The 27,312-nt window shown below is 47.5% G+C and overlaps 1 protein-coding gene across 1 annotated transcript in view; it reads right to left on the bottom strand.

The window, feature by feature from the left end:
* NTSR1 (neurotensin receptor 1) overlaps nucleotides 1-27,312 on the bottom strand; it is a 61,100-nt gene that overhangs the window by 11,475 nt on the left and 22,313 nt on the right. Inside the window, exon 2 of the mRNA XM_063350247.1 lies at nucleotides 8,011-8,212. Coding sequence (XP_063206317.1) covers nucleotides 8,011-8,212 — 202 coding nt within the window. The remainder of the gene's footprint in view (nucleotides 1-8,010; nucleotides 8,213-27,312) is intronic.

The raw sequence follows: 27,312 nt of genomic DNA, 5'->3' as shown, positions 1-27,312 counted from the left end.
GTATTTTATTTTACCTTGTGCGTATCCTGTGGCTGAGGCTGGGAGACAGCCCTTCTCCAGGGCCAACGTCTCGAAAAGCTCATGTTGGGTTAGCGTGAGCACGGAGCAACAGATCCATGTGTGTAAAAAGACCACGGCGGCTGCTCGGTGGGTGGATTGACTGAGCACGGGAGCCATGCTTGGGAGGGGTTTTCAGCCCCCCATCCCTATTTGGGACCATCTGAGGCTCAGCGTGACTTGGAGCACCGGGATGGCGATGGGTAACGTGCCACCACTGCCGACTCACGCGGGACCCCAGGGATCTGCTGCAGTGCAAAGCACTTGGCTGGTGTTTTCCCCCTCAATTCAACTCTTCTGTCCTCTCTGGAACTGTGCTGAGTCACAGCCCTGTGGCTCTGGAGTAGCCCTCGGTGAGGGCATCCCTCCATCCTCTCCTCCTTTCACTCCAGGAGAGGGAGAGAAGAGATGCTGCTCCCTCTTTTAACCACCTTGGCTGTTGCTTAGACCTCCAGAGAAGCTCAGAACCATCCTTCCTTGATAGTTTTGCTCAGATCATTTTGGCCAATTTCTTTCTTTTTCTCTGCATTTCAAGGGGAGCTGAAACGCATACAGCTGGGGAACAGCATGCTATGATTTCTAAGCAAAGGCAGGAGCTCTTTGGGTAAGTACCGACCCATCTGAACATCAGCTCTCAGCCTTTTCCTGCATTTCAGCTCATCAGCGCCGTGTGTCTCCAACACTGCCCAAGGAATGCACGCTCCATACATTCATAGAATGGTTGGGTTTGGAAGGGATCTTAAAGATCATCTAGTTCCATCCCCTGCCCTGGGCAGGGACACCTCCCACCAGCCCAGGTTGCTCCAAGCCCCGTCCAACCTGGCCTTGAACCCCTCCAGGGATGGGGCAGAATAACACATCTGACACTGTTATGGGGCTCATGTCAGGGATTTGCATTAATGCTGATTTCTGGAGAAACAGACCGTGTGTATTCAAAGCTCCTGGGTTTTATACACTTATTTAGTTGATGCCATTACAAGAGAGTCTCACAAAGGGGAGCAAGTGTCACCGTGCGGTTTGATGTGAGAGACGGAAAGAGCTGGGCCAAGTGTAGCTGTAGCTGGCTCTGCCTAGTTAAACCTCGAGGAGCTGTTTATATTAACACGATGCACCACCTGACAGGTCGTAGGCAATATTTATACCAGCGAGCCCCAAACTAGGGATTACGGGAGCTGCAAGGGTGGGTATGAGCCTAGTAAAATTATAACTGCTTATGTTGGTATTTGGGTCACAAGGCTGCAGAAGAAAGGATTTCCATAAAAGTCGATAACAACCAGCAGAGACTGGGGCCACCAGTCTGAGAGCGAAGAAGGAGAAACTGGGAATAGCAATGGGCCTGGAGAGCCCCCAGCTCCTTCAGACACCACTGAAAACACACAGCATTTGCTGGATACAATTCCCCTGCGCTCTCGCACGTGCTACTGAGCTGTGTAAACATTAGATTTGACTCCTCAATTTCCATTCCCAGCAGCCAGCAATCTGCTTTTTATCTTTCTGTACCATTTTCCTTCTTTTTTTCCTGCTGCAGTCTCTTTTTTGGATTAAGGGGTAGAAGATGCTATCTTCCTTGAAAGGAGCCATGTTCCCCTAAATACTTCTTTGTTAATGGCAGCGAGACAGCAAAGTGAATAGAAAAAAAATTGGCATGCAAACCCGATGTCTTTTGCTCAGATTATATTTTCCAGTCCTGATTTTCAATGGCTTCAGCTGACAGATTTGAAAATGGATGAGAATTCCTGCCCCTGCTCATGCTGGTGATTAAATCGTCCACTGGCACCGGTTTCATCCATAAGGAACAGGGCAGAAAATGAAGGATAAAAGCTATTCCACGAACAGGGTCCAAGCAGCGCGTCCCTGACGACAGAGTGCAAATGGGGGTGTCTTCTCCAGTTTCCTTCCAAGATTATTAATTTTTGGGAAGAGAAAGAAGTTGCTCGATTACATTTCAGCTTCATTTGTGCCATTTCCCCCAAGGGATGTCCGGGTGTTTGGAGAAGGAAGGAGAAAGAAAATTTAAGCTTTGAAGGACAGAAAAGGGCTCCCGTGTGCTCCTCACCGGGTTCAAGGCTCTTTTTATTCGGTCAGATGGGGTATACCCCGGGCATCCTCTGCGGCTCCTTTCTTCTTTCCTCTCCAGTTCTGAGTTTCACGTGTCCTTTGTTCCTCCCCGAACGGTTTCTGCTGCAGAGGGACCCTGGGCTGTATTTACCGCATGCTTCTGCGGTGACTAAGACCCTGGCCAGCCTTTATGTTTAAAAACACATCAGTTAGCTTTTTAAACACTCATGTGGCCAGGGTTTAACACCTGGAAAATCTGCTTGTGGGGCGTGACCGGCCCTCGCGTTGTCATCAGAGGTGCAGCCACGAGAGCCTGAATCCCGGTCGAAACGCCCGGCGCCAGCCAAGGGACACGTCTTGGGAGAGGAGAGAAAAGCATCTCCCTGTCCCGAGAGGTGCGGCCATGGTCCCCCTCGGCCCCTCGGCGGGTGTTTATAGAGCGCTCCGACACCGCTCTCTTCGTGTGTCTTGGCAGGCTGTAAAGTAAACCCGCGCGTACAAACGTCTCCGGGAAATATATACAACTGTTGTATAGCTAATTTATCCTCCCGAATTTCAGTGTGACACTTCAGCTGTTAAACTCGGCTTCTACTCACGCGTAATGTCACAGGGGTTTGGCTGAACTCCACTTGGAGTTGCCCAGACTTCGTATTATGGATACAAACTGCCACGAATTTAGCTCCTTTCTTGCAAAAGAAATGATTCATGGACAAATCTGATTTCCTTAGAATACAGGAATTTAAAAATACAGCTGTTTAAGGAGGAGATTTTCAGACTGGTGCTCTTTTGTGTTTTGTGGCGGCAAAGTATTTGCTATTTGTTATTCTTGTTAACGGGGTTGTTACACTAAATCTCACAGCAATATTCTCCTCCTCAAACGGCTCCGATTTGGAACATCACTGCAGAGAAATGGATGAACTCTTCAAAACATTTGTTCCGAAGGGAACTTATTAATGCAGAAATTGATGTAGGCTGCATGGATAGTTCATTAATACTTGGCATTTGTTGAGTACCAAAGAAATGCGGAGACCTCAAAATCATCATTTTAAAATTCTTAGACGCTCAGAAAGAAAGGTGGTTTGACTTCATGTCCTAAAAACCACCTTACGGAGGCATCACCCAGCCCGCTGTGGGAGACTGAAGGATATTCTTTTAATTGGTTAAACCTCTCCAAGTGCTTTATAATTGCTTTCGCTAAGCGGCTTCTGTAACGGAGCAAACGCTACCTGGAGCTGATCGCATCTTAATAGGCTTAGCCAATGTCCACCCAGGGATGCGCAAAGCCTCCCCCGATGGCCATCAACTCGTCTCAACACGGTTATCAGAGCTCAGCTACGCCGTTCAACAACTCCTTCCTTCCATCCACAGCGGGAACCACCCGACAGGCGGTCGGGGAGGTGCTGGAGGCCACTGGGAGGAGAACGGGCTGCAGGCCGGTGTACTGATGGGGACAATTAGCCCACATCACAAAACCGTCCCCTTTCAAGAAGATATGTTGGCCATAGTGCTTTCGGCTTGAACCAAGCCCCGATTTTTGAGCAGGTGTTTGGAAATGTGGGACTGAGACGGGGAAGATTTATATTGCCTCTCTGTCTGGATACAGTCTGCCACGGTCTGGGCAGCGTATGCGATGTTTTACCCGCTGGAGGCTTATCCTGGAGGGTGCGTGTGTGCATGTGTGTGTTTCAGATTTTTTTAGGATGCGATTGGATGGTTGACGTATCAGGCGATGCCATCAGAGAAGCTTCACCCTTCCATGAAGCATCACATAGCGCCCAAGAGACTCAGCTTCCCAGCACTAAATACAGCCAAGGAATAATAACAGTAAATTGGCGGTGGTTTATAACCGGAGAAATGGCAGGAATATGGGATGGATGGAGGAGGGAGGTACTTTGAGCGGCAGCAGTGGTGCAGACATTGCCCTGTGATCCTCGCAAAAGAGCTGGGAAGCTGCCAGCGCCTTGAGCTCTCGGAATCCGGATCCTCACACCTGGTGAACACCGACAGCAGGGAGGGAATTAGAATCAGAAATCACACGCTTAATGAATTAACGAGCTGGCTCCCAGGCAGCAGGGCTGACACGTCCCTTGATCCTGATCTCCCTAATTATTTTGTACATGACCAAAGTCAGACAGAGCCAAGAAACCACATAAATGCTGGCAAAGAGGAGGAAAACGGTGTTGTGGATGTTCTGAATGAAGCTCTTAGCCCGACCACTTTTAGCTCCTATTTCAGTGTAAAGAAATACATAATCTCAGTAGATCTGGAGGAAGGAAGAAAGGTGTTTGCTGCTCTGGTCTCATCCAACAGCTCTGCACACCAGGAACCGCAAAAAACTCTTTTCTGAGCACTAGTTTTACAGGTTCTGAGACACTTCACCCTTAAAACAAAATCAAGCTCTCTTGTACTTCAGGCCAAAGTTCTCTTTTGGAAATGGAAAATACTTTGACCCCCATGAAGCTCTGATTTTGTGCCAACAGTTTTATTAGTGTAGACAAACGTCCTTTCACTTTTCCCATCCTCTTCCATAAACCAGCCGAGACTGTGCACATGGTTTTGGCTGCCGTGGATCCCAGGATAAATCATGCGCATCCTTGTTTTTTTTTTCCTGCTTTTCAGGCAGCTCAGAGGCCCAGTTTATTAAGGAAAAAAAAAAAAGTTGAGAGGAACAGGTGACAAAAGTAAATGTGAATCAAGCCCCTCCACTAATCATCTGAAAAATGAAATGAAGCAGGATTTCACTCACACTTGCTCCACAAAAAAAGCCTTTTCTGCCTGCCATGGTGACTCACAGACAAAACTGATGGTGGGTTTTTCATTTGCTGGATCGTCCTCAGCCCAGACAAGGAGCAAGCGGCCGCTCTCTCATTGCCTTCCCCGGCAGGGCAGGAGCTCGGTCCTGCGGGGGGTGACAGTGGGGAGATGCACGTGGTACCCGGGGGCCGTGTCTGACCCGCTTCTGCACCATTTCAGCCTCCAGCCTCTTGCTTTTGCTAACTTTTCTCAGCTTTTGAAGTACATAACAAAAGCAAAAATTTGCCTGGAGAAGAAGAAGATAAAAATTAAGCTTATTGTTCGGAGAGAAAAGGGCTGTTTTTCAGTGCCTCGGAGGAAACGTGGACCTGTTGGTGAGGGATGCTCTTCCACCACCTCCCAGCAATGCCCACGGAGCGGCGGGTGCAGATTTAGGTCTCTCTGCTATTATTCATGAAGAGCTCTCTCCTTGTGATGTTAAAGGAGTGTACAATGCTAAAAGGAGAGAGGGAGGTGTGAGATGTTGTAGCGCAAGCGAGAAAAGGCAGCTTCTCACTTAATGGCAGAAGGCAGAAGCGATAAGAAACAGAAAAAGATAGCAGGGAGCCCAGGGGCTTGCACGGCCCCGTCCTGGCAGGCTTGGAGCCGAAGTGGGGCTCCTGTCTTATCCCTGGGTGGGTGACAGTTAACCGGGACACAGGGAGAGTAAATAACCACAGCCCAACAAGATAATTACGGGGAATTTAATGCCTTCTGGGTTTTTCTCTCCTTTTCCTCAGGGGCATTTCCCAGCGCGGTGTTCGGAGATGGGGTGCACTCGGTGGGTCACCTACGGCACGGCCACAGCGCGCTGCGTAGGAAGCATCCCGCGTGAAAAACCGCTGGGAAAAGCTCCTGGAGGTTCTTGGTGCCTTCTCGAGGGATTTCTTTCCTTGTTGAAAATGTGGCCTTGGCCAAAGCGCTTGAGTTACCAAGAGCTTTGCCATGAAAGCTTTCTGCTGTCGACCCCTCCCCATCTAATGTGCACGAGGACTCTCACACTTTATCACCACACCGGCACACTTTATTAGATTTTTTTGGGTGCTATTTTTGACCAGCTTTTGCTTTACCATTTGTCAGTTTAAGCCACCAGATTCTTTGTTCTTTTCCTCAGCTTATTTAATTAAGCCATCCAGAATTTTGCTGTACAGCTGAGTTTCCTGGGTGCAGGATATTTTATTTAACCTTTGTCTGAACCAAAGTTTTGCAGAAAAAGAAAGGGAATAAAGCGATATATGCAAGGTTTAAGTTGCCGTTGACTTAATCGTTAAAATGCTGGGCTAGTTTTGCTTTTTCAGAGTCTCTGTGTGTGAGCAGGTCTATTCTTTAGCTTTACATAGCACCAAGCAAAGGCAAAAGAAAAGGACGATGTGTGATTACCCTAAATGTGGTCGTTTGGAAGAATAAAAAAAAAAAAATTGAATCTCTTTCTGTCTTCATCCATGGAGATCAGAGTTCTGTCTAGTTTCTCCATGAAGTTATGAACGCCCGCCCGAGCAGTTCAGAAACGGGCACTTCTGCTCACAGCTGTCGGTGCTGTTTGAGACGTCGCGTGTGCCAACGGGAACCCTTTATTGCACGTGAAATATGGATGACGGTATTTGCCGGCCCCCAAAGGGCCGCAAAATTTAGTTAAATCATATAAACAGCAGCCTTAAAAAATAAAATAAAATTGTACTGCATACTAATTTGGCTTGGGGCAAAAAAAATGTCTTTTTTAAATATATGGTGATCAGCTGGGTCAGAGTCTGTAAAATATTGGGTGCAATATCTGGTGGGAGAAGGTGAAGTGCAACTCACAGAAAGCTGCACACGGGTCCCTTGGGAACTCTGCTGAGTTCACAGCGAGAGATCTGGCCCCCAGGGAAGGAAATAGATCAGAGTCACCTTAACCCAGAGCCCAACGCTTGGCCTGGGCAGGCGTCACGTGCAGGACAGGAACGGGGGAATTCTGTCACCTCAGACAACACCGCGATCGCCCCTGCCACTGTCTGGCCTCAGGTTTGCAAGTGCGCAGTGGAGTTATTTCTGGGTTATAAAAAATCAGGTGTAAGGGATTACACGAGCAATGTTTTGCTATCGAATCAGTGTTGCTCTCATCAGAGTTTTGAAGAGGAGAAATACTAGGAAGAGTCTGATTTGATCAAAAATATATATTTTTTTAATCTGAGTCATTGGGCCATTTTTTTTTTTTCTAACAGAGAGAGGAAAATTGAAATCTGAATTAAAGCTGTGATTGATTGCGAGAAACTCTTTTCTCCCGTGTGTGTATCTTCAGGGGGAAAATGATTTTCCACACACCTCTAATGAAGCAAAAGACACCTTCAGCGCAGCTCCTGCTTTTCCCTTGGGAGGAGGGGAATGAAAACCACCAGCACCGGGTTTCCAACGTCTCTGCTTCTAACAGCTGAGAGGAATTTGCAGATCTAATTTACCATGGGCAATGCCAGTGGGGCTGCGTACCCTGTGCTGTGCCCACCCCAGCTGATCTGCTCAAACCCAGTCCCACAAAACAAGTTGGGGTTTAAAACTACATCAGTCCCCGGGTCACAATCAGAGCCTAAAACCAGCACCCGCCGAAAGAGAGGTGCTCAGGCTGGAGCTGGCCAGAAATAGAAACAGGAAAGCTTGATATTATCAAGTTGTTTCTATTTCGCAGAACTTGAAATATATTTTTTTGCTTAAATTTGAATTTTTCATTTATCAGCTTCTCCCCCGCTGAGCACAATTAAATAATACTCAAATATCTCTTTAGATTCCTTTCTCTGTATGGTTTTTTTTTTTTAATCCTTTAAAGTAAGATTAGGACTCAGAAAAATGTCTCTGGGAGAAAAAGAAAATAGTGGAAAATGGATGGTAAAACTCCCTAGAGAACTCTTGGTTCTTGGCTATTTTCCAAAGTCTGGGGCTTTGAGGCAAGAATTGGACAATTTTGGCAAATGTCAAAGCATTTGGAGGCAATTTGGATTTCCAAAAAGAGCAAATTTTCATTTAAAATAGGTTTGGGGTGAAAGCATTTACCAATTTCAACCTATTACACTTCAAATCGTATTTACTTAGACACCTCTATCCAGTTCCGTGCCAAAATATGCGAATACTTACGTAGGACCCTCACGCCATGCTTCAAGGCTTGGACGCGGCTGGGCTCCATGGACATGCTGAGCATCGTCTGCTGCCCGCCGATGGTGCAGACCTGGTTCTCCTGGGCCGCCTGTTTGAACATGACCATGAGCTGGTTGGCGATGATGGTGTTGAGCACAGAAATGACGACCATGGGGAACACGAAGGAGACGAAAGTGTTGACCTGTGGGGAAAAGATGTGGCGCGGTCAAGGGATGAGAAGGATCGGTGAGGCAGGAGATTGTGTTTTATTTCTCACAGCGACAGAGAAACAGCCTGCAGTGGAAATCTCTTCCCTCCTCTTACTGTGCTGCTTTTGGCTTTTGAAGGCTTATTGCACAGAGGGAAAACTCAACCGCCACTGACATCCATTCATTCACGTGGGTCAACACTCAAAACAGGCAAATTCATTCGCATCCAATTATGTTGTTTTCCCCTTCCCACTGCAGTTCATTGCCAGAAATGTCTCGACCGAAACACGCCATTGATCTTTTCATCTTGTGAACAGCAGGATGCCGCTTAGCTTTCATTGTGCGTAGCATGACTTCTAAATAACGGTATGTTGAATATTTTTTTTTTTATTATGAGCGCTCCTTGAGATCTTTTTAACTTTCTTTTTTTGTGTTCTGTCCTTTCCTTGTACATTTAATGACAGCATTTTGTTATCTCATAATTAAATTATCCAATAAACTTTGTGCCCTAAGGGATTAAAATTGATCGGAATAAACAAGCGGAAGTTGTAATGTTTTTAGTACAAATTATTTGATTACTACAGTTTTGATAAAATTAAATGGAGGATCAAATTAAGCAGCGATTGAATCAAGTGGAAGTCACTGTTCGTGTCAAATAAAAGCAGGAAGGCTTTGTGAGGGCCTTGTGGGCTGTCGAGGAACCCGGCTGGAGCTGAGCTTAGGGAACGGCAGCCCGGGGAGGCGCAGGGTTTGCCTATGGCATGGTGGGATGGTGGGGTGCCCTGCTCACCCCCCGCTGCATGGAGGGGCCGGGGGCCCATGGGGCTCCTCCTCTCCGCTCCCCGGCTCAGGACGGGGCTCAGCGCATCACTGAGATGAGAGCGGGACAAAACAAAACCCCCTCAATTCTTGAAAACGTCAAAATATTAACAAGAATTAAGCTGTGTGCTGCAAATCGCTGCGGAAGCAATTTTATAAAAAGTGATAAAATGACAAGAAGATAAAACTACTAAAACCAGTAGGGCACTTTGCCCCCTGGCAGGGTTACAAGGCGCGCTAACTTCTTCCCCAGAGAGCCGCGTATCTTGCACGTCGGTGCTCTAAAACACAGGAGCAATCCTGCTCTCCAAGCCAACGCCACGTCCCTCTGCAGCCCGAAAAACCCAGAAAGCCTCATCTACAAAGGGGTGCTCCATCTGCTCGGGTGGAGATGTCTCTTCTCCGCCCGCCCACAGCACCACCACCGCAGCACACAAGCATTTGCCGTACACCCAGTGCCCAGCGCAGATGTGTGGGCTCTTTGCTCTGGAGGGGTTCAAAAGGTGCCGGAGATGAACGCAAAGCTGGAGGAAGAATCCAACCACACCCCCAGGATGCTACAGGGCATCCATAAAAGAAAGAACATAAGCATATGGGGAGCAGGTGCACTGGCAATCAGAAGCACTCAAGTTTCTTTGTTCCTAAATTTGGGAAAGATGCAACTCCTCTTTTGGTGGAGACAGGCGGTGTTGCTGTTGCCAAAGTTTTCTTCAGATGGATGGAGTCTCCATACAGCTTTGAGCTCCAGAGCTCAATGCGTTTCGCAGAAGGACCAGCTGGGTTTCGTCTCTCGCAACCCACATGGGGAGAACATCATCACTCGTTTCTGCTGGGTGATAACCATAGAGCTCCTCTGCGGACTGAGAAAGTTCCTACATATAACTTTGCCCCAGCTATAAAATAGTCTTGCCTAATAGTATTACGCGGAACTCAAAAAGTCTTTTCTGAGCTTTCTTCAAAGGCTTGATTCATTCCATAATTGTATTGTGAAGTCTTTAAAGACCTTGGGAAATTGTCTAGAATAGCACTGACTTTCCCTTTTGTGAATTGTTATGGTAAAAGTGTGAAAACTGCATGCTTTCTATGAAAGGCTATATTTGAAGAATTTTTTCCGTGTCTTGATTTCTACCAAAACTCTCATACAGGTAAAAAAAAATAATCAATATTTTCCCTGAGGCGGAAGGGTTTCATTTCTGGAAAGAATTATTTGCAAACACAAACTCCCGAGGACAGTAACGGCTAGAAAAGCGGTTTCCCCTCCTGCAAACCCTCTGCATTCAGTGGGGTTTTTTTTGTGGCGAGCTGCGTGCTGGGTTGCGCCAGTCCGGACCCTGGCGCACTGTGCGTGTCAGTGCTGTGACACTTCATTCCCAGGTGACTCTGCACGCTGCTGGAGCTGGTGCCTCCAACGCCTCTTCAAAGCCAGTGGAACGTTTCCCACCTGCTCCAGGAAGATCCCAGGGCTACACATTCAAAGGTCTTCAGGGGGAGGGCAACTCGTAGAGGTGTTTAATGGGATTTTTTACAGCACTGAAACTCCTAACATCAGTGGGACTAAAGTGGCTATGGCCATCGGTGAACACTCATGGGAGGCTTTGAGTCCTAATATATCTTTACAGATCACTCTTGCTCCAGGAAGGAGGATCTAGACCGTGTCCAGGTTCATTTTTGACCTGAAAGTCTCAGGCTTTATGTTGGCTTACCATGGAAAGGACAGCTTATGTGACGCCGGCTCTAAGTGAATTCTGTATTCAGGCTTGTTTGGATGCACAGGCAGAATGGTCCGGCCGTGTCTCTGCTGTCACCAAGTGTGGTTCAGTCTGATTCTCCTCGCCATTAAAACGGATGTGTTTGCATCAGTGCAAATCCACCAGATCCGAGGTTTCTGCTCAGCGCCGTGACGGGCAGCATGAGCGCAGTGCAGAAGCACAAAGCTGTGCATGGAAAGGCTTAGCACTGCCTGCTTTCTAGCGTAAAAAAACCAACACCACAAGCCCTGTGACCGTGTGCTAAATCCTCAGTTAAAAAAAAAAAAAAAAAAAAAAAAAAAAGAAAATGCAATACTACAATGTTTGCCACTGGCAGGAGTGAATGAAACACTAACCCACTTCTGTGCTGCTGTCGCTCCTGTAATCAGCGCAGCCCTGAAAGCCATTCAGACACCAGGCTGGCGCAGCATTCGTGGGATGGGATTAGTCCTCGGGACCAAATCGTGTTTTGTCTCGTAGAGAAGAGCACCCTTCCCTTCCAGCACCGCCTGAGCAGTGACACCCGGAGACCCGAATCACTCATCGTCTGTCTTGTCGGGACAGTGACGATGTGGATGAGGGTGAGCTCCCAGCAGCAGTCCCTGCTGAGCCCCTGTCCCCAGGAAGGCACGCCTGAGACACCTGATCGCTCGGGGGATGCGAAGGCATGGCGGTGACACCCGCTCTGACTCAGACTGTCCCCAGAGGTGGAACACCTGCACGTCCCCCACGGCAGTGACGCTGACCTTCCCAGCCCCATCTTGGTGGCTGCGGGGGTCCTGCCCTGCCCGGGTGCCGAGCCTTCCTGACTCTCTAACAATGACGCGCTTTTCATCCCAGCTTTCCGGGTACTGCGTCCAGCTCTGGAGTCCTCAGCACAAGAAGGACATGGAGCTGTCGGAGCGGGGCCAGAGGAGGCCACGGAGATGCTGGGAGGGCTGGAGCCCCTCTGCTGTGGGGACAGGCTGGGAGAGCTGGGGGGGTCCAGCCTGGAGAAGAGAAGGCTCCGGGGAGACCTTAGAGCCCCTTCCAGTCCCTAAAGGGGCTCCAGGGAAGCTGGGGAGGGACTTTTTACAAGGGCATGTAGTGACAGGACGAGGGGTAAAGGTTTTAAACTGAAAGAGGGGAGATTTAGATGAAATATGAGGCAGAAATTGTTTGCTGTGAGGGTGGTGAGCCCCTGGCCCAGGTTGCCCAGAGAAGCTGTGGCTGCCCCATCCCTGGAGGGGTTCAAGGCCAGGTTGGACGGGGCTTGGAGCAACCTGGGCTGGTGGGAGGTGTCCCTGCCCAGGGCAGGGGGGCTGGAACTGGATGATCTTCAAGGTCCTTTCCAATCTAAACCGTTCTATGATTCTCCGATTCTCTATGATTTTCTTAGCCCTCTGTTGCCAAAGGTGATTTTAATTCCAGCTGAAACACGAAGCATTAGAATTACGCAGGGTTTTGCTGGACACAGAGACAGAGCAAATCTGGGGGTGAGGCTTCATAAGCTCATGAGAAGACAAGTGGAAATTTACGGAAATTAAGTCACACTTCTGGAAGGCAAAAAATGCAGTTATCAGCCTCTCTCGGTCAGCTCAACAAAAATCAGTCTTTGCGTGACACTGGAGAATTCAGCATGACGTGAGTTTTCTTCTTCCTTCCAAACAGGAGTGTGGGAGAGACACAGGGGAAGGGACCAGAAAAATCAAGTGGCACAAAAGCAGAAGCCTGTTCTTGGGTTTGTGACTCTTCCTGAATCTTTTGTATGGAAAACTGCTCCCCCGGCTCTGCTGAGCTCCATGCTGACGTGATTTCCTTTTGCCAAGTCGTACGGCAAATTATTTGGCTGCTGTGGTTTCCCCGGGTTACCACTAAAAGCAGACATCAGCTCGCTCGCAATGGTGATGGAGAAGATGAGCATGTAACTTTGTGGAGGGACTCCCCAGAGGGCTTAAACGAGTCCCGTAAATCAGAAGTTTTGCAAAGGTTTATTCTTTTGTCCTCTAAAGTGACTTCTGGAGGAACAGGGACTCAGAGGCCACTTTGGAAGAAGATGATTTTTCCGTCCCTCCTACAAGCCCAGACTTTTGTCTTGCATGTATCTGAAGGGGAGGAGGGGGAATATTACATGTTACAGGCATTTACAGGTCACCTTCGCTCCCAGTAAAACCAATTACCTGAGCCACCTACAGCTGACTGCTCCCACAGTCCGTCAGCGTGTGGCTTTGGAGGGGCCTGCTAATAAGTGCTTGTAGATGCTTTACAAGGTCTTGGAGCACCTCAGTGGTTAAAAGTAAAAAAACAGGCTAAAGGCTCTTCCTGGAGATACAGCAGCAAGTTAAACACCTCCACTGAAAGTTATTTATCATAAAAAAAGCCGAGAACCAGAACTATTCGTAATACTTTCATTGACAGAGTTTTGATGAGAAAGCGTTTCTTTACTGACATTGTACAAGCTTTTTGAATTTCTGCCTTGTGTTTTCCCACAAGCCAGCCTTTTTTCTAAGTAAGTAAATAAAGTCCCATGAAGCCAACGGCGGGTGAGGAGCCGGTGGCCGCGGCAGCACGGCGTGGTGCATCCCGCGCAGCAGCAGCCGGGATCCCCCGCCAGCAGGAGCAAGACCCCCGGGGCGGAGGTGGGGGGCAGCTGAGATTTAGGGACAGTTTTAGCTCTGGGTTATGACATCGGTTTTGTGGCAGAGACCAGAGATGTCCCTTCGTTGCCTGATAAATGAGGTGACAGCAGAGCCAAGTTCTTGGTCTCTGTCAGTGCCATGTCTCTGGAGTCACGGCCCCTTCCAGCAGTGGGCTGGGATGCTCAGAGCCATTCTCCCCACTTCTGCTTTGGGGGTGTGAGAAGGACAATTAAAATGGAGAGGAGAAATGTGGATGATGGTGAGCTGGTAAATCCTCACCTGGAGTGACTAAGCTTCTCTCATACTTCATTTCCCCGCGGCACGCCTGCCTGCCGGCTGGGAGATGCTATGAAACGGCTGTCAGCCTCCCCGTTTGCTGCTGGGGAGGATTTCTCACCGCAGAGACCCTCCTCCGGTCCAGCCACCCCTTGAGGGCATGCCTGGGGAGATGGCTGAGAAACCCAAAAGGGGCTGTAAACTATCTCAGGAGGAGATTTGTCTCTGCTGGTTCCCTGGAAGCGACGATGGAGAGGACCGGGGATGCAGGGTATCGTTTGATTCGTGGCTTTGAGCAAATCAATTAAACCACATAGCTGGGATTTAACAATCTACCACATTCTGCTTCACCTCATTTCCAATGGAAATGAAAAGTAAATTATCCTCCCCCTGACTGTGGAGGCAGTATTGTTAGCATATGTCAATCAGAAAAGCACATTCTGCTACATCAACATTCGGCTGCCAAAAAATCTTATTTGACTAAATGTACTTTACAAAATTACCAGTTATCTCACTCAGTGGCCGGAATTAGCTTTTTTTTAACCACCCGGTGGATAATTTCAGCCTTTAATATGCACAGTGCCGCATTCCTGGACACGGCAACCTGTGGAAGACAAAGCAGCAAGGGGAAAGGCACATGGCGTTGGCATGCCAAAAGGAGCATTTGGCAATGGCACTCGTGTTTGATGTTCACAGGATGCATCTGACGAAAAATCCAAAGGTTTTTTTCCCCCGTAAAAAAAAATTTACCATCTAATTAAACCCCATCTTTGCATAGCTTTCCAAATTTCCATGCCAAGTATCTCGCGGTTATCCGCTGAATGCCATTCCTGAGATGCAACAGGGCAGGAGAGGTCTGCGTTTGTGAGCGATGGAAGAAAACAACAACGGCTTTTGTAGCCAGTACCTGGTACGGGGAGGAATGTGGAAGCCAAAAAACTGCAGCCTAGGAAGGAAATTCAGCTCTTGTGGAAATTTTTGAGGAATTTTATTAATTTCAGAGTGTATTAGAATTAGATTTTAGAAGAAAATCTGTCTAATCTTTCCCCTCTCTGATCATTTATTTAGTAAATATCTAAATTTGCAGATTCAAGGAGGAGGCTTAAAAAGAGTATGTAAGTGAGAGAATAAACTGAGGAATGTGAAATGCTGGAGTGGGTATCCAGCACTACGGGGCACCTGTACTGCAGGATAGGGGTGCCAGGCCTTATCTCGGGTAAGGGCAACCTGGTGTGGGAGCACAAATCCTGGATAAGTAGGAATAGGGCCAGGCGCTGAAGCCTGTGCGTCGAGCTGGAGCTCTAACAGCGTACTTGAGCAGGAGCTCGGTCTTTACACATTGCCGGTTTTAACTCCGGCAGGTTTGCCTGTCACGTTTTATTTCTGTGGCTGCTGTCCCAAGCAGCCCTGACAGCACGACGCGGTGTGACGTGGCCGTCACCCTCGGGCAGAGGCTGTCCGGTGACCCGGACGGGTAGCGCTGGGCGCCCTGTGCAGGCTCGCTTGGTGGCTGCACGCGCGTATGGTCGGATCCTGCATCCCTGCCAGGTCCCCTCGCAACCGCCCGACAGCGCGACACAAACCACGCTGCCTTGGGAGAAATGTCCCTCCTCTTGCCTTGTCACCAGGAACAACATGTGAATATCTGATAGAGATCCAGGGGATGGGACATTATATCCCATCATTAACTTGAATGGCCAAAGACAAGATACCAAAATCCAACTACTATTTTCTTTGTAAAACATTCTGAGAAATGGCCACAAAAGCCTCTGGTTGTTATCATACCATAAACCCTGTACCTCTTCTACCCAGCTATAGGTGAGTATGGATGCCATACATCTTCTCCAAGGTAACCGAGGGTGGTGGCGTGAATTGCTCTCACCTCCTCCCCAGGAGCTCCCCTGTCCGTCCCCGGGAGCAGGAAGTGCAGAGGAGAGATTGAGGAGCACCTTGCCCCTGCCCCAGCCAGGCCTTCTCAAAAGCGTTAAATATCAAACCCAGACATTTCACATAAAGGTTACGGTGATGTGGAACATCGCTCACAGGCACAGGTATCTGATGTCAAAATGTTACGATCAGCTACGAATTACAGAAGCAAACCTTGAAGCTAGGACACAGGGGACGACGGACGGCAGTCACAAGCAGCTAAACCTCTGGGAGTCGGGGCAGTGACGCAGGTGTGAGCCCCACCTAAACACAGAGAGGAGCGGGACATCAAAGGTGTGTCATTTGGGGAAAAAGAAAAAAAGAAGAGCCTCAAACGCAGGCGCATCTTGCCCAATCCACCTCTGATTCAATAACTCAGCTGTGACAGCGGCATCACCCACAGGAGCTTGAATTGGCCAAACCCTGTATTTTAGAGCCCGACAGGAATTTTCTACGTGTTTTGGACGGGGTCTGGGAATAGGGGACTGCAGTGCTGTTGCTCAGGTGAAGAAAGAGAGCACATAGGTCTGAAGATAAACTATCAGATGGATCTGATGGATGGTCCCAAGACACCGGACCAGGTCCTGTCCCCATCATGCTACTGCCCTGCCCCCATTAGAGTTAATAAGACTGATAATTAATTGCATAGCAAGGACATGTGAGTCTCTGCTGCTGACACATCCGTTTACATTTATCCTTACTCACTACAGGAAAACCCATCGAAAGACAACTCAGAGGACAACGCAAAAGACCTGTGCGTGAGCCCTGGCTGCTTGCTTCTATTAAGACATTTCAGGTTTTGTATTCGGTAGACATTTATATCAGAAGAAAATGCGTGTTGCTACAAGGCTTACGGTGACAACACGCACTGCTTGCAGTCTGCGCTGTGCTTTGGGATCTGCAAGGTGCAAGTACCTGCAACCTACTGCAAAACAGGACTCGTTTGGTACAACATGGTGATGCACAGGAACCACTGGCAGGCTAACGGTCCTCCTCTCTCCGTGCTGGCTGGCTGCCTCCCGTGTTGTCTCCAACTGGCTGGCACCAGACACGAACCCTTCCAAAGGGCTTAATTTAGCTCTAGCATTGCGATTAGGAGGAGGATCTGCTTAAAATCCGTTTTCATTAGTGTTTTGTGTTTGCTCCAGAGTTGCGATGTTCTCCTGGTAACATGCTTTCTCTCTTTAGATCCATGGCCATCACGAGAGACTGACCAGTCAGCAGGGATTAAGATATTAAGAATAACCAACGTGCAGCATTTTCAATCCTGTGTGCGGTCCCACACTGATGAACTATAATGGATATGCAGAGCCGCTAATGATCTTGAGAAGTTAAGTTAATCACATACTCTGCAGGAGTTAATCAGATACAGAACAGATGGAAATAAATTGCATACTGACAAAAAAAATCCATCATATCTCTATGGCAAAAACATTCCACCAGCTTTCCCATTCATAAATCTCCCTCCATGGAGAAATCATTTGTTCATAAAAAACAATATCTGATGCAGAACAACTTAAATGGGTCTCTTGCTCTTGATGGGTTGGCAAAGATGTCAGAGCACTGAGTGATGGTGGCATTCCTGAGCCCGACTGGGTACCCGAAGAGATCATTTAACCTCATTTCTATGCATAGTTACAATCCTCTGCCCTAAAGTATTTCCAGATTTCTCATAAGTAATAGCAAAAAGGTATGATTCATATATAAGCGTTTGATATAAAGCTTATCATTCCTAATTGTACACAAGGGTAATACCTAAGTATCAAACTCCCTGGGGATCCCAGAGCTCTTCATTACCTTGCTAAATGCCAGAAAACCACCTTCATTATAACTATTCATAAGAGAAAACATCCTCCTCTCCTGGTCTTTGGGACACCGGTCTCAAACCTGAATGGTTCTTCTGGTTCCAGCTCCCAAAGAGAGAGAAAAGCTGTGAAATTCAGGAAATCCTGGAAATAATGGACTGGAGAATGGGCAAATAGGAAGGTTTTAAGGCTTGCCACTGTGTGTTGCAGAATGCCTTGTTGTACATCATGGATATCCAGCTTTATCACTCGATAAAACTAAAGGATAAAAGAATGTTTATTTAGAAAAATGTAAAACAAAATGTAAAAAAAATAAAAATCCCAACCCCAAACAAGAAAACCCCAAATCCTCACTAGGATTACGCTTCATGAAGATGGTGAAGATGGGTTTGGGGGACTTGTACATCTCACTTCAGTTAATCTAGGCCTCCTCCCACTGATTTAAGAGGGATATCTGGAAGGTTAAATGGAAGGGTTCTGGCCCAGGATGGCTGTTGAGTCCCCATACCTGGTGAGGGAGGGAGGAAGAAGTGACAGAGCAACAGTGATGGTCCTCCATCATGTCATCATTAACCTGAAAGCTTCAACTCTTCCCTCCTTCCTCCTTTAGGAAATCCTCCTCCTTAATTTCCTGAGACTGGGTACATTGAACTACAAGGTAAATTAATTAAATTTACCCAATTTTGCTTGCAAAAAAGAATAAAGTCAATTTATGTGCTGTCAGTTGACTGGCCTGAGCTTTGTTCCTCAGACCTAGTTATCCATAACGCTATTTAGGGCAATATTTTTGGCTGAACAAAAACTCACTGAATAATATTCCTGATTTTCCCTTTTGAACAGGCAGGTCTTTGTTACCATTTCCCCCTCACCCTCCCCAGCAGCTATATTCTACTGAAGGGGAAATAATATTTCAGCTTCAAATGACAGGTTGGAAATATGCTTTAAATAATTTACCAGTGCAGTTGGATTTCATTTCTCGCTATCTGCTGGTATTTTGGTTCCTACTTGTTTTTGCCAAAGGGATATTGCCCATCGCCTATCACAAAATATTTCATTTTTCTCCAGTTCTGCTGCTTGTCAGCCCTCTAAATAATTTAATAAATGCTCATACAGTGCCTAAAGCTCCTGACATCTGAGTAATCCTAATCCAGATTTCGCAGTTATTTTGTGTCTATCTCCTTTTCCACAGGGCACTGCACAAGCCGTGGGGGCTCACGTGGTGGATGTTCATCCAAAGAAAGTGCCTCCATGGCTTGGTGCTTCCCCTGGTGCGGGCCGATGCTGTCTGTTGGGGGTAGCTAATGCTGTCCTTGTTAAAACCAAGAAAATCATCCTCTTTCCTATCCCGTTAGCCACAACTGCAAGCGCTCAGCACATTGATGCTCCTGATGGGTGGGTTTTGCAGCCTGGGACGGGTGAGGGGTGGCAGCCACCGCAGCCTTAACGAGAGGGCAAGACTACACGTGTGTCTTAGGGCTGTATCCCCATGTGCAAACACATCACAGCAGCTGATTTCGCGAGCCGATACCCGGATCCTCGCGTCTCTAACATCTGCTTGTTATTCCATACTTCGTCAGTTCATGCTTGGGGTAGTTGTTGTCATAGAATCATAGAGTCTTCAGGGTTGGAAGGGACCTTTGAGATCATCGAGTCCAACCATACACATACCAAAAAAAACCCCAAACCCAAACCAAAACAAAAAAACAAAAAAAAACCAACCAAAAACCCCAAACAAACACAACCAACCTACAATCTCTACCACTAGTGCATGGCCTGAAGTGCCAAATCTAGACGTTTCTTAAACACCTCTAGGGATGGTGACTAAACCCCCTCCCTGGGCAGGCTGTTCAGTGCCTGACCACTCTTTCAGTAAAGTCATTCTTCCTAATATCTAACCTAAACCTCCCCCGCCGCAAGTTCAGACCATTTCCTCTGGTCCTGTCATTATTCCCCTGGGAGAAGAGGCCAACACCCACCACTCTACACCCTCCTTTCAGGGAGTTGTAGAGGGCGATGAGGTCTCCCCTCAGCCTCCTCTTCTCCAAGCTAAACATGCCCAGCTCCCTCAGCCTCTCCTCATACGACTGAGACTATTCCTGGGCTGGTGGGAGGTGTCCCTGCCCAGGGCAGGGGGTGGACTAGATGATCTTTAAGGTCCCTTCCAGCCCGAACCATTCTGTGATTCTGTGATTCTGTGATTCCATTCTGCATGGATGTTCTCTCACAGAGCATCTCAAAAAAAGAATCAAACCACGGAGACAGTCAATTATTCCCCCAACTTTTCTTGTTCTGGGAATATTGAGTCATTTCAGGCCTGATAATCAAAACGGACGGCTTGTGCCTACGTGGGCATGAAGTCACTTGCAGGGAGCAGGCCAGCCTGGGGATTTCTACTCGGTGTTTTGTGAGTAAAATAAAGCAAAAGGTGTAAGCATGGAAGTCTAATAAGCAAAGATTTCTAACTGCGAAGAGCAGTAAAGAGTTAAATCCAGCGGTGTTTGCTTTCTTTCTTCCCACACTCCCTTGGTAGACAGCTCATGACAGAGAAAGATGTGGGTCTGCTCTGCTCACACAGCGACTGTTAAAATTCAGCTTTATGCTCGGCTCGTGGCAGCTCCGCAGCCGCGAGGAGCCGGGTGACGGGGTCCCCTCTGGGTCGGGCAGGGGGTCCCACGCCGGGGCCAGAGCCTGGGTGTGCAGGGCAGCCCTGACCCCCCTCTCCTGCCCTCCGTGGGGGACAAAGCGGGATGCAGCCAGCAGCTGGATGACAGGCAAGCACACACTCATTAGAGCGAGAGCGCAGGCTAATTAATAAATCAGCTCCAACCCCCAGGACGATGCTGAACATTTTAGAGACTTCGCTATAAACCAAGCCAGCCACCGAAGCTTTCAGCCTGATGCACGCAGCACTCACACTACAGAAGTATTTAGAGGAGAGTTAATTTAGAAAAAAAAACAACAAACCAACAAAGGGAAAGAACAAATCATTCTCCTACTGAAAACCACATTGGTCCTGGACCCGGTTTTGCACGTTCTCCAGGTGGAGAGGTGGAGGTGGATCAGGGTAAGAGGTGCTACAGGTGTCCGAGAGACAAGTGAGATCACGGCAAAGAATGATTTATCTGCCAAATTATGTTTCAGGATCAAATTTTCTGAAGCTATTTGTAATATTTCACATATGCTGAAAAGTCACATTAATATAGCTGGTAAAATAACAGCTTGTCTGCTTAAAATAATTAGTAGTTGACAAACGGGCTGAATTTTAAATCCATGAGGAGCTTTGGTTAGCACTAATAAATGTTGATTAAGGTAGCAATTAAAATCTAACAATCTCTCTGGGGGTCTGAACTTTAAAGCTGAAGTTTGGAACACTCCTCAATTGACAGAGAAAACGCTACACTTCCTCCCCGAGTTGCATTATTAAGCTGTGGCAGTGCGGATCTTTTGTCTTTATTTTTTTTTCCAGTTTCCCCAAATCCATTGGAGCCTAGAGCAGTGCCTCATGGCCAGGGGCGGCCACCAGCACCCATCCCGGTCTAACATCTGATCGACACAAAAACCTCGGACATTTAGCGGTGTGAGGTTTTAGCTTTCTCTCGAGTGAGTTAATGCTGAAAGACCCTCTTGAAGTCCCTATTTCCATGACGGTCCTTCCCAGGAGGTGGTACCTGTCCCTCTTCTCATCAGGCTTTGAAGTGGGCTGGAGAGATCTCCATCTCTCCTTCAAGATGTTCTCCTGCTTCGGAAATGGAGCTGACCTCTTGACAACAAGCAAGGTCAAGTAGGGCTGAGCGTGCGCTCCGCTCCCCTGCACCCCCCTCCTGCTGCTCTGAGAGACCCGGCTACGCATCTCTTCATCAGGGTGACTGGATGAGCTACCAAGGAGAAGTCTCGACCAGGGAGTGTCTTGAGGAAGACTAAAATTATCTCCCTCTGCTGCGCTTCAGCGGTGAGACCAAGGCAAACCAAGAAGCACATTTTTGTTTATGGACTTGTTTCACTGATTTATCATCATGGGACTCTTCGTGAAGGTCTCGGGTTCTTTATGATCTTACTAAACCCGAGAAAATTTCAGTCACTTCCCTGCAGTCTTCTATTTTCGAAGGAGGAAAGCGCATTTGTATTTTCACAGAGCACCTCTTTTATGCTGGCCAAATCCTTTTGGTTTTTTTTTCACTCTTGCTGTGGGCAAGGCATAAATCTAACACAAAACCAGATTTGTCTTTCTCCCTTTATCACACGCTAGCTGCGTGTCCTCCATTAATTACATTTCATCCCCTGATTCATAATCTGAATGCCAGCGGGACAAAAATAGGAATACAGTGTCGATTGGGAGCGACTTGGGCCTCCCGCGCTCCTGGCGTGAATGGGAGCGCGTTGGTACGTCTGCCTTTGTTGGGCAGCTTTAATTGCCAGACATGTCGTTATATTGTTATGTTACAGTCCGGTTTTTCAGGTCTGTCCCTGCCGACTTTGGGAGCAGCTGAAATAAGGTCCTTTTCCTCTAGGGTTATTGAATCGTAGTCACATCGTAGTCACCGTCTTCAAACCCAGGGGCGGTTCCTGGGGGAGAGCTGGGAGGTCAGAAGGAAGCCGTGTCCCCTTCGCCTCCCAGAGCTCCTACCCAGGACGGTGGCTGCTGCTTGCTCCTCCTCCTGCCCCAGCATCAGCGGCAAAGGACATCGTCGCCGCGTGCAAACCAGCCTCCATCCTCCACAGCTTCTCATTTTGGAAAGGCCCTTTAATAATCTGCATAATTTTTCGGTGCTTTCTCAGCCCAGCCTGCGCAACCTGACTGTGGCTGTTGTTTCTCCGCAGCTCCGTGTGTTCCCCAGTACATTTGCTGAGCCCATGCATTGCTAAGGATATTTACAGCAAGAGAGAGACGGAGAGCTGAGGATGTGAAGTGCTGGAGGAGGAAAGGGAAGAAATGTGTCCAGAGGGTGGAAAAAAAAGCCCATTCACGCTCAGTCGATATGTCTATCACTTTTTTTTTTTCTTTTCTCTGTTGTAAGGATGAAATACAAATGGCTCGGATAAATGCAGAAAGGGATAAAAATGAAAGCATGATAGCTGGAGATGCTCGGAGCTATTTTTTTTTCAAAGGAAGCTCGAGAGCTGGGTGCGATTGTGCATTTACTTTTGAGTGAGCAATTTCCATGCCTAGAGCTTTGAGATAGGCTGCTCTCCGTGCCAGGTGGATGCAAGGGTCGAACCAGCCGGGAACTGGAGCTGTAGTGGGGCATGAGAGACAACGGTGAGCGTTGGCTTGGCTGGCTCAGCGCTGCAACAGTGGGGCTCTCGGGAAAACAACATCTGCTGCAAGAGGTTCCCAGGTGGACACGGTCATCCTGGACATCTCCATCCACAGCCAACACCAGCTTTCACAAGTAGGGCTATTAAAGCTGGCTGAGATGGGTCTACCCGTGCTGTGATGGGTGCTCCGGGATGCTGTGGAGACATCACCTTGGGTCTCCAAACATTATTGCATGGGAAACCATGAGCTCCCTAAGAGAAACCGGGGTGGTTACTCATGCACAGACTTCCAGACTACTTAAAAGGGCCTATTTATTATTTTTACAGTAATACTATGCACTCTGCTGCTCTTACTGTAGAATTACAGGTGTCAACCTGAGGAGGTGTAGGGGGGGAGCATGTTTTTGGAGAAAAGTCATTTTGCCAGGGAGATGAGACAAACAGAGGGTCTGCAGAGAGACCTGGCCTCTCCAAGGAGCACAGAGGAGCTACAGGTTTCAGAGCGCTGACCTGCCGCCTCACAAAACCATGAAGGTAAACGAGCAGGTAAATGCACATACGGGAGGGAGAGTATGGAAGTGTGTGTCGGCTCAAGTGGTGAGCAAGGAAAGGTGGTAGCAGAGAGAGAAATCCTAAATCTGGCGTAGCTAGAGAGGAAAGACGGTATGAGAGCTGCCCTTTCCTGGTGACAACGTCTCTGTTGGCTAATTAAAACCCATCACACTGAACAGGTCAGGTCCCAATGAGCTGCAGGTCCAAAGCCTAATTGGACAGCTGGAGGGCCACTGTAACCCCAAACCTGCACAGTCTTTTAGAAAATGATCCCAAGGTAAAACATATCAAGAAGGTTATGGGTCTCTACTGCAAACCATAGCAAAGACAAGTCTTGACTGCATTTCCGTTTCTCAAAACGGATTTTCTTTTTTTTTGAAAGTAAAGTGCAAAATGAACATGTGGGGCCAAACGCTATGGGATAAGACTGCAAATGAGACTGATAGGCCAAGCGTCAGATTTGTTTCTGGTGTCGCTGCTGAGGAGCCATTACTGAGTACAGTCTTTTTGCAACCCACATGGTTTTAAGGCATAATGCAGCAACCAGAAGACTGGCACGAGGAAGATGCTTTGCCTGTGAGTTGGTTTCTTTTCTGTTATAAATTTCTTTGGACCTTTCCCCAAAGCATCTGGCTGTAGCCAGCACTTGAGATTGGCTAAAACTCCGATGGATGAAGCAAGTCTGAGGTGCTGGGTTAATTAACTCCTTGGATACCATATGGAGCCAGGGCTGCCTGCAAAGATATAAATTGCTGTTCCTTAAATTAAGATTCTGATTGCAGGTTTAGAAAAATCTCTAGCTATTTCTTCATGGCAGTTCACACTCCTGTATAGCAATCTGCAGCCTGTTAACAGTATGGTTGTTTTTCAGATTTACCTTTCTCAAAACCACAAGGGTCTGTGGAAGAACGGCTGAAAACATTGACCTAGAAGCTGGAGCAGAAATCGGCTTCCAGTGTCCTGGCTTCTGCAATGCAAGCATCGGGAGCTAAATCTCTGCAGATACCCAGCAACTCTTGGTCCTGCTCAAGGATCTGAGTGTGGTTGCTGGCAACATCATCCTCTGCTCACAGAGAAGTTGCAGCTGATGTTGCCGGCACTTGCTTACGCTGGCCTTTGCCATGCGTTAACTAAAATAATTTCCTTCTCAAGCACGAGAATTTCAGTGCAAAAATCACTGCTTTGATGCCTAAGGCAGGCTTCCCGGACACAAGAGTCAGTCTCAGATGGAAACCATTCCTCTCCAAACAGTTATGGAGGCAGAGTCCTTGCAGAAGAGGAGGTGATTTAGCAAGATGAAATAATCACAGTGTCACGAATGCAACCAGGATTTCCCTGTTAATTACCTAACTGGTTAATTAAGGGGCCATTTTTTTATTAAAATTAATTCTCATCTTGTAAAATACATGGCTTAAAAAGGGGATAGTACAGAAGTGTTTATCACTGATGCCCTAAGATGCTAATTTCCCAATGTTATGACTTGTAATCAAGATTAATTTTCTCTGACTTATCCTCTAAAGGAAAGACTTTACACCAGTTTTGACATTTAAATTACCTTAGATTTGCAAGTCCAATATTGTCATAAATATTCATGGCCAAGAATTGAGTATTTAGTCTTTAATTTTTTTAATTTTTAATTCACTACTGAAAGCTGGCTTCAGAACAGGCGCAGAGAAATGAAGCACCTTTTCTATGGAGCCCTGGGAGCCTCTGGCTTTGCTACCCCAACACTCAACCGACACATTACGTTCCCGTTTGACGCTGCTGTTGAACATCCCATACACCAAAAAATGCGAGGGTGACATCATCCTTTGACCGTTTTCTTTACTTCTATTTGCGAAAAGCTACTTTTACGTAGAAGTTACTGGAGAGCGCTGCCGTTGTTTTTGCGTATGTCATGTCTGTTACTGCATGAAACGAGGCACGGTCAGCGCAAACCGGGAGAGCAGATCTCCGGGCATCGCCGTGCCTGGTCTCTCCCCTGGGGCGGGCAGAGCATTTAGGCTTCCGCAGTTACACAAACAGGAGATGCTTGACGTGCCCCGACTGCCGTCCCTCTGCACACAAACCCCAGCTGGGCACGGGCGAGATGCCTGCTGGAAAAAGATGCCCGGGGATTTGTGAAAAAATGCCTTTTTGGTACTTTCTGGCTTTTAGCCTGTGCATGGAGAGATCAGTGAGATGAAGAAAAGCTACTACAAGAGGACAGAGCCCGCAGATGCTCACGTGCTGCAGAAAAACCTCAAAGCCCCTTGTCTTGGCCAGACGCAGATGTGCAAAAGACCAAAAACTGAACAAAACCCCAACGAACGCTTTCTCGCACTTGCTTGTCGCCACATAAGGAAAGAAAGGCCTCTTGATTTTTTAGTTTTTTTTTTACTCCACCCCTTCATCCCCTCCATTTTTTTTTCTTGACCTCTCTCCAACAAAATGCAATGGTTCTTCCAAGGATTTTCCAATCATGTTTGGAGTTGGGTTGGTTTGGTTTTTTTTTTGAGCTCTCCTTTTTGTTTGGTTTTGTTTGGTTTTTTTCCAGTTTTGGTGGTGTTTTTTGGTGAGCCTGTGAGCTCACTTGTATGTACCGACCCTTCCCCGCCCCAAGCTTGTGCTCGGGGTGACAATCTGTCAGCCAAAGTGTGTTGCTCACAGATACCCCAGTTAAACCGTTCAGGCTGGGGGGTAAGGAAGGAGCCCCCTACCCCCCGGCAGTCACAGCGAGGTGTGCTCTTGCCGCTCTTCTCCAGCCACCCCATTCACTCAGTCTCTCTGGCACCATTTCCGTGACCAAGGGGAAAGCCGTGTTGGTTCACGGGGGGCCTGGCAGCCTCCCAGGGGTGATGTGCCAAACCCCATCCATCCTCCCTGCACAGAGGTTTGGCTGCTGGCAGAAGCCCAGGTGGGAAGGAGGAGAGGTGAGATGCTCCAGCCCTTGCTGGCGTGGGTCTCCCCGGCGGCCGATTTCCATCTCAAAATGTTTTAAAGATACTCCATTTTTCCTCCAGGATCTCCTGAGAATGCGGGTGGATGTGGGGTGGGAAGAGGGACAGGACCAGCCCATATACCGAGCAGAGGGCTGGCTCTGCTCAGAGCCTCGCCGCCCGAAGCCGATGGATCCTGCCAGGCAAGTACCTGCCCACGTCAGTCTCAATAAAGGGCAAACCGGCTTTCCAGTGGAACGGTCTCCTCATTTCAGTGACTGATGACTTCTTCATTTTTTTTACATTGGACACCTTTCAAATGCAATTAATTTCTCCAGCTTTTTTTCTCCCTTCAGCAATAAGGCATGGATGCAAAACCAGCTGTATTACTATTCACTTCTCAAAACATTTCTATTTTCAAAAGGCTAATAAAACCCCAAGATTCACAGTGACCCCTCCTACCCTTAAACCAAGGAATGTATTTTAAGCATAAGCCCCTACTCTGCCAAAAAGACTTAAAAATGTAATATTCTGGTGGGGTGATGTTCTCTATGGTCAACACCTAGGACTAAATTGAATGCCAGGACAACAAATTGATAATCCTTCCAGACCCACTTTCCATGGAGGACCAGTCATGAGAAGGATGAGCATCAAAATTGGTGAAGAGGAAGCTCTTCAGCTCTGAATTATTTTGAGACTCCACTTGAGTCACAATGGTTAGAGAAGACACGTAAGAAATCTCGGACTCTGTTCTCCCAGATTGCTCATTGCAATGTAGGAAGAGACGCTCCTGTGTCACTCTGGCAGAAAAAAAAATATGACAACAGCCTGAAACGTCTTGATTTCTGATTCAGTAAAAACTGAGAGTCTTTTAAGTGACAAGTTCTCATAAATAATTCCACCTAATGGAAGATACTTCAGTAATTGCGATATTTTAATTTCAGCCTTTTAAGTGCAGAGAATTCTCATTAGCGCTCAGTATTCAGGTACTGCAATGACTTTTCAGGGAGAGAGGACAGCATACATCGCGCTGAAACGGTAGAAATACATTGAATTTATTCAGCATTTTATAGACAAAGACATTAAGCAAAACTGTCCATTCCCTTCTCGGTACAAGAAAATTTTTATTATTCCTGTTTTTCAGGTAAATAAACGGAGGCAGAAAAAAACTAGAC

This window comes from Chroicocephalus ridibundus, chromosome 12 (assembly GCF_963924245.1).
Source record: "Chroicocephalus ridibundus chromosome 12, bChrRid1.1, whole genome shotgun sequence".
In the NCBI taxonomy this organism is placed as follows: Eukaryota; Metazoa; Chordata; class Aves; order Charadriiformes; family Laridae; genus Chroicocephalus; species Chroicocephalus ridibundus.
This window is presented reverse-complemented; position numbering and strand designations above follow the sequence as displayed.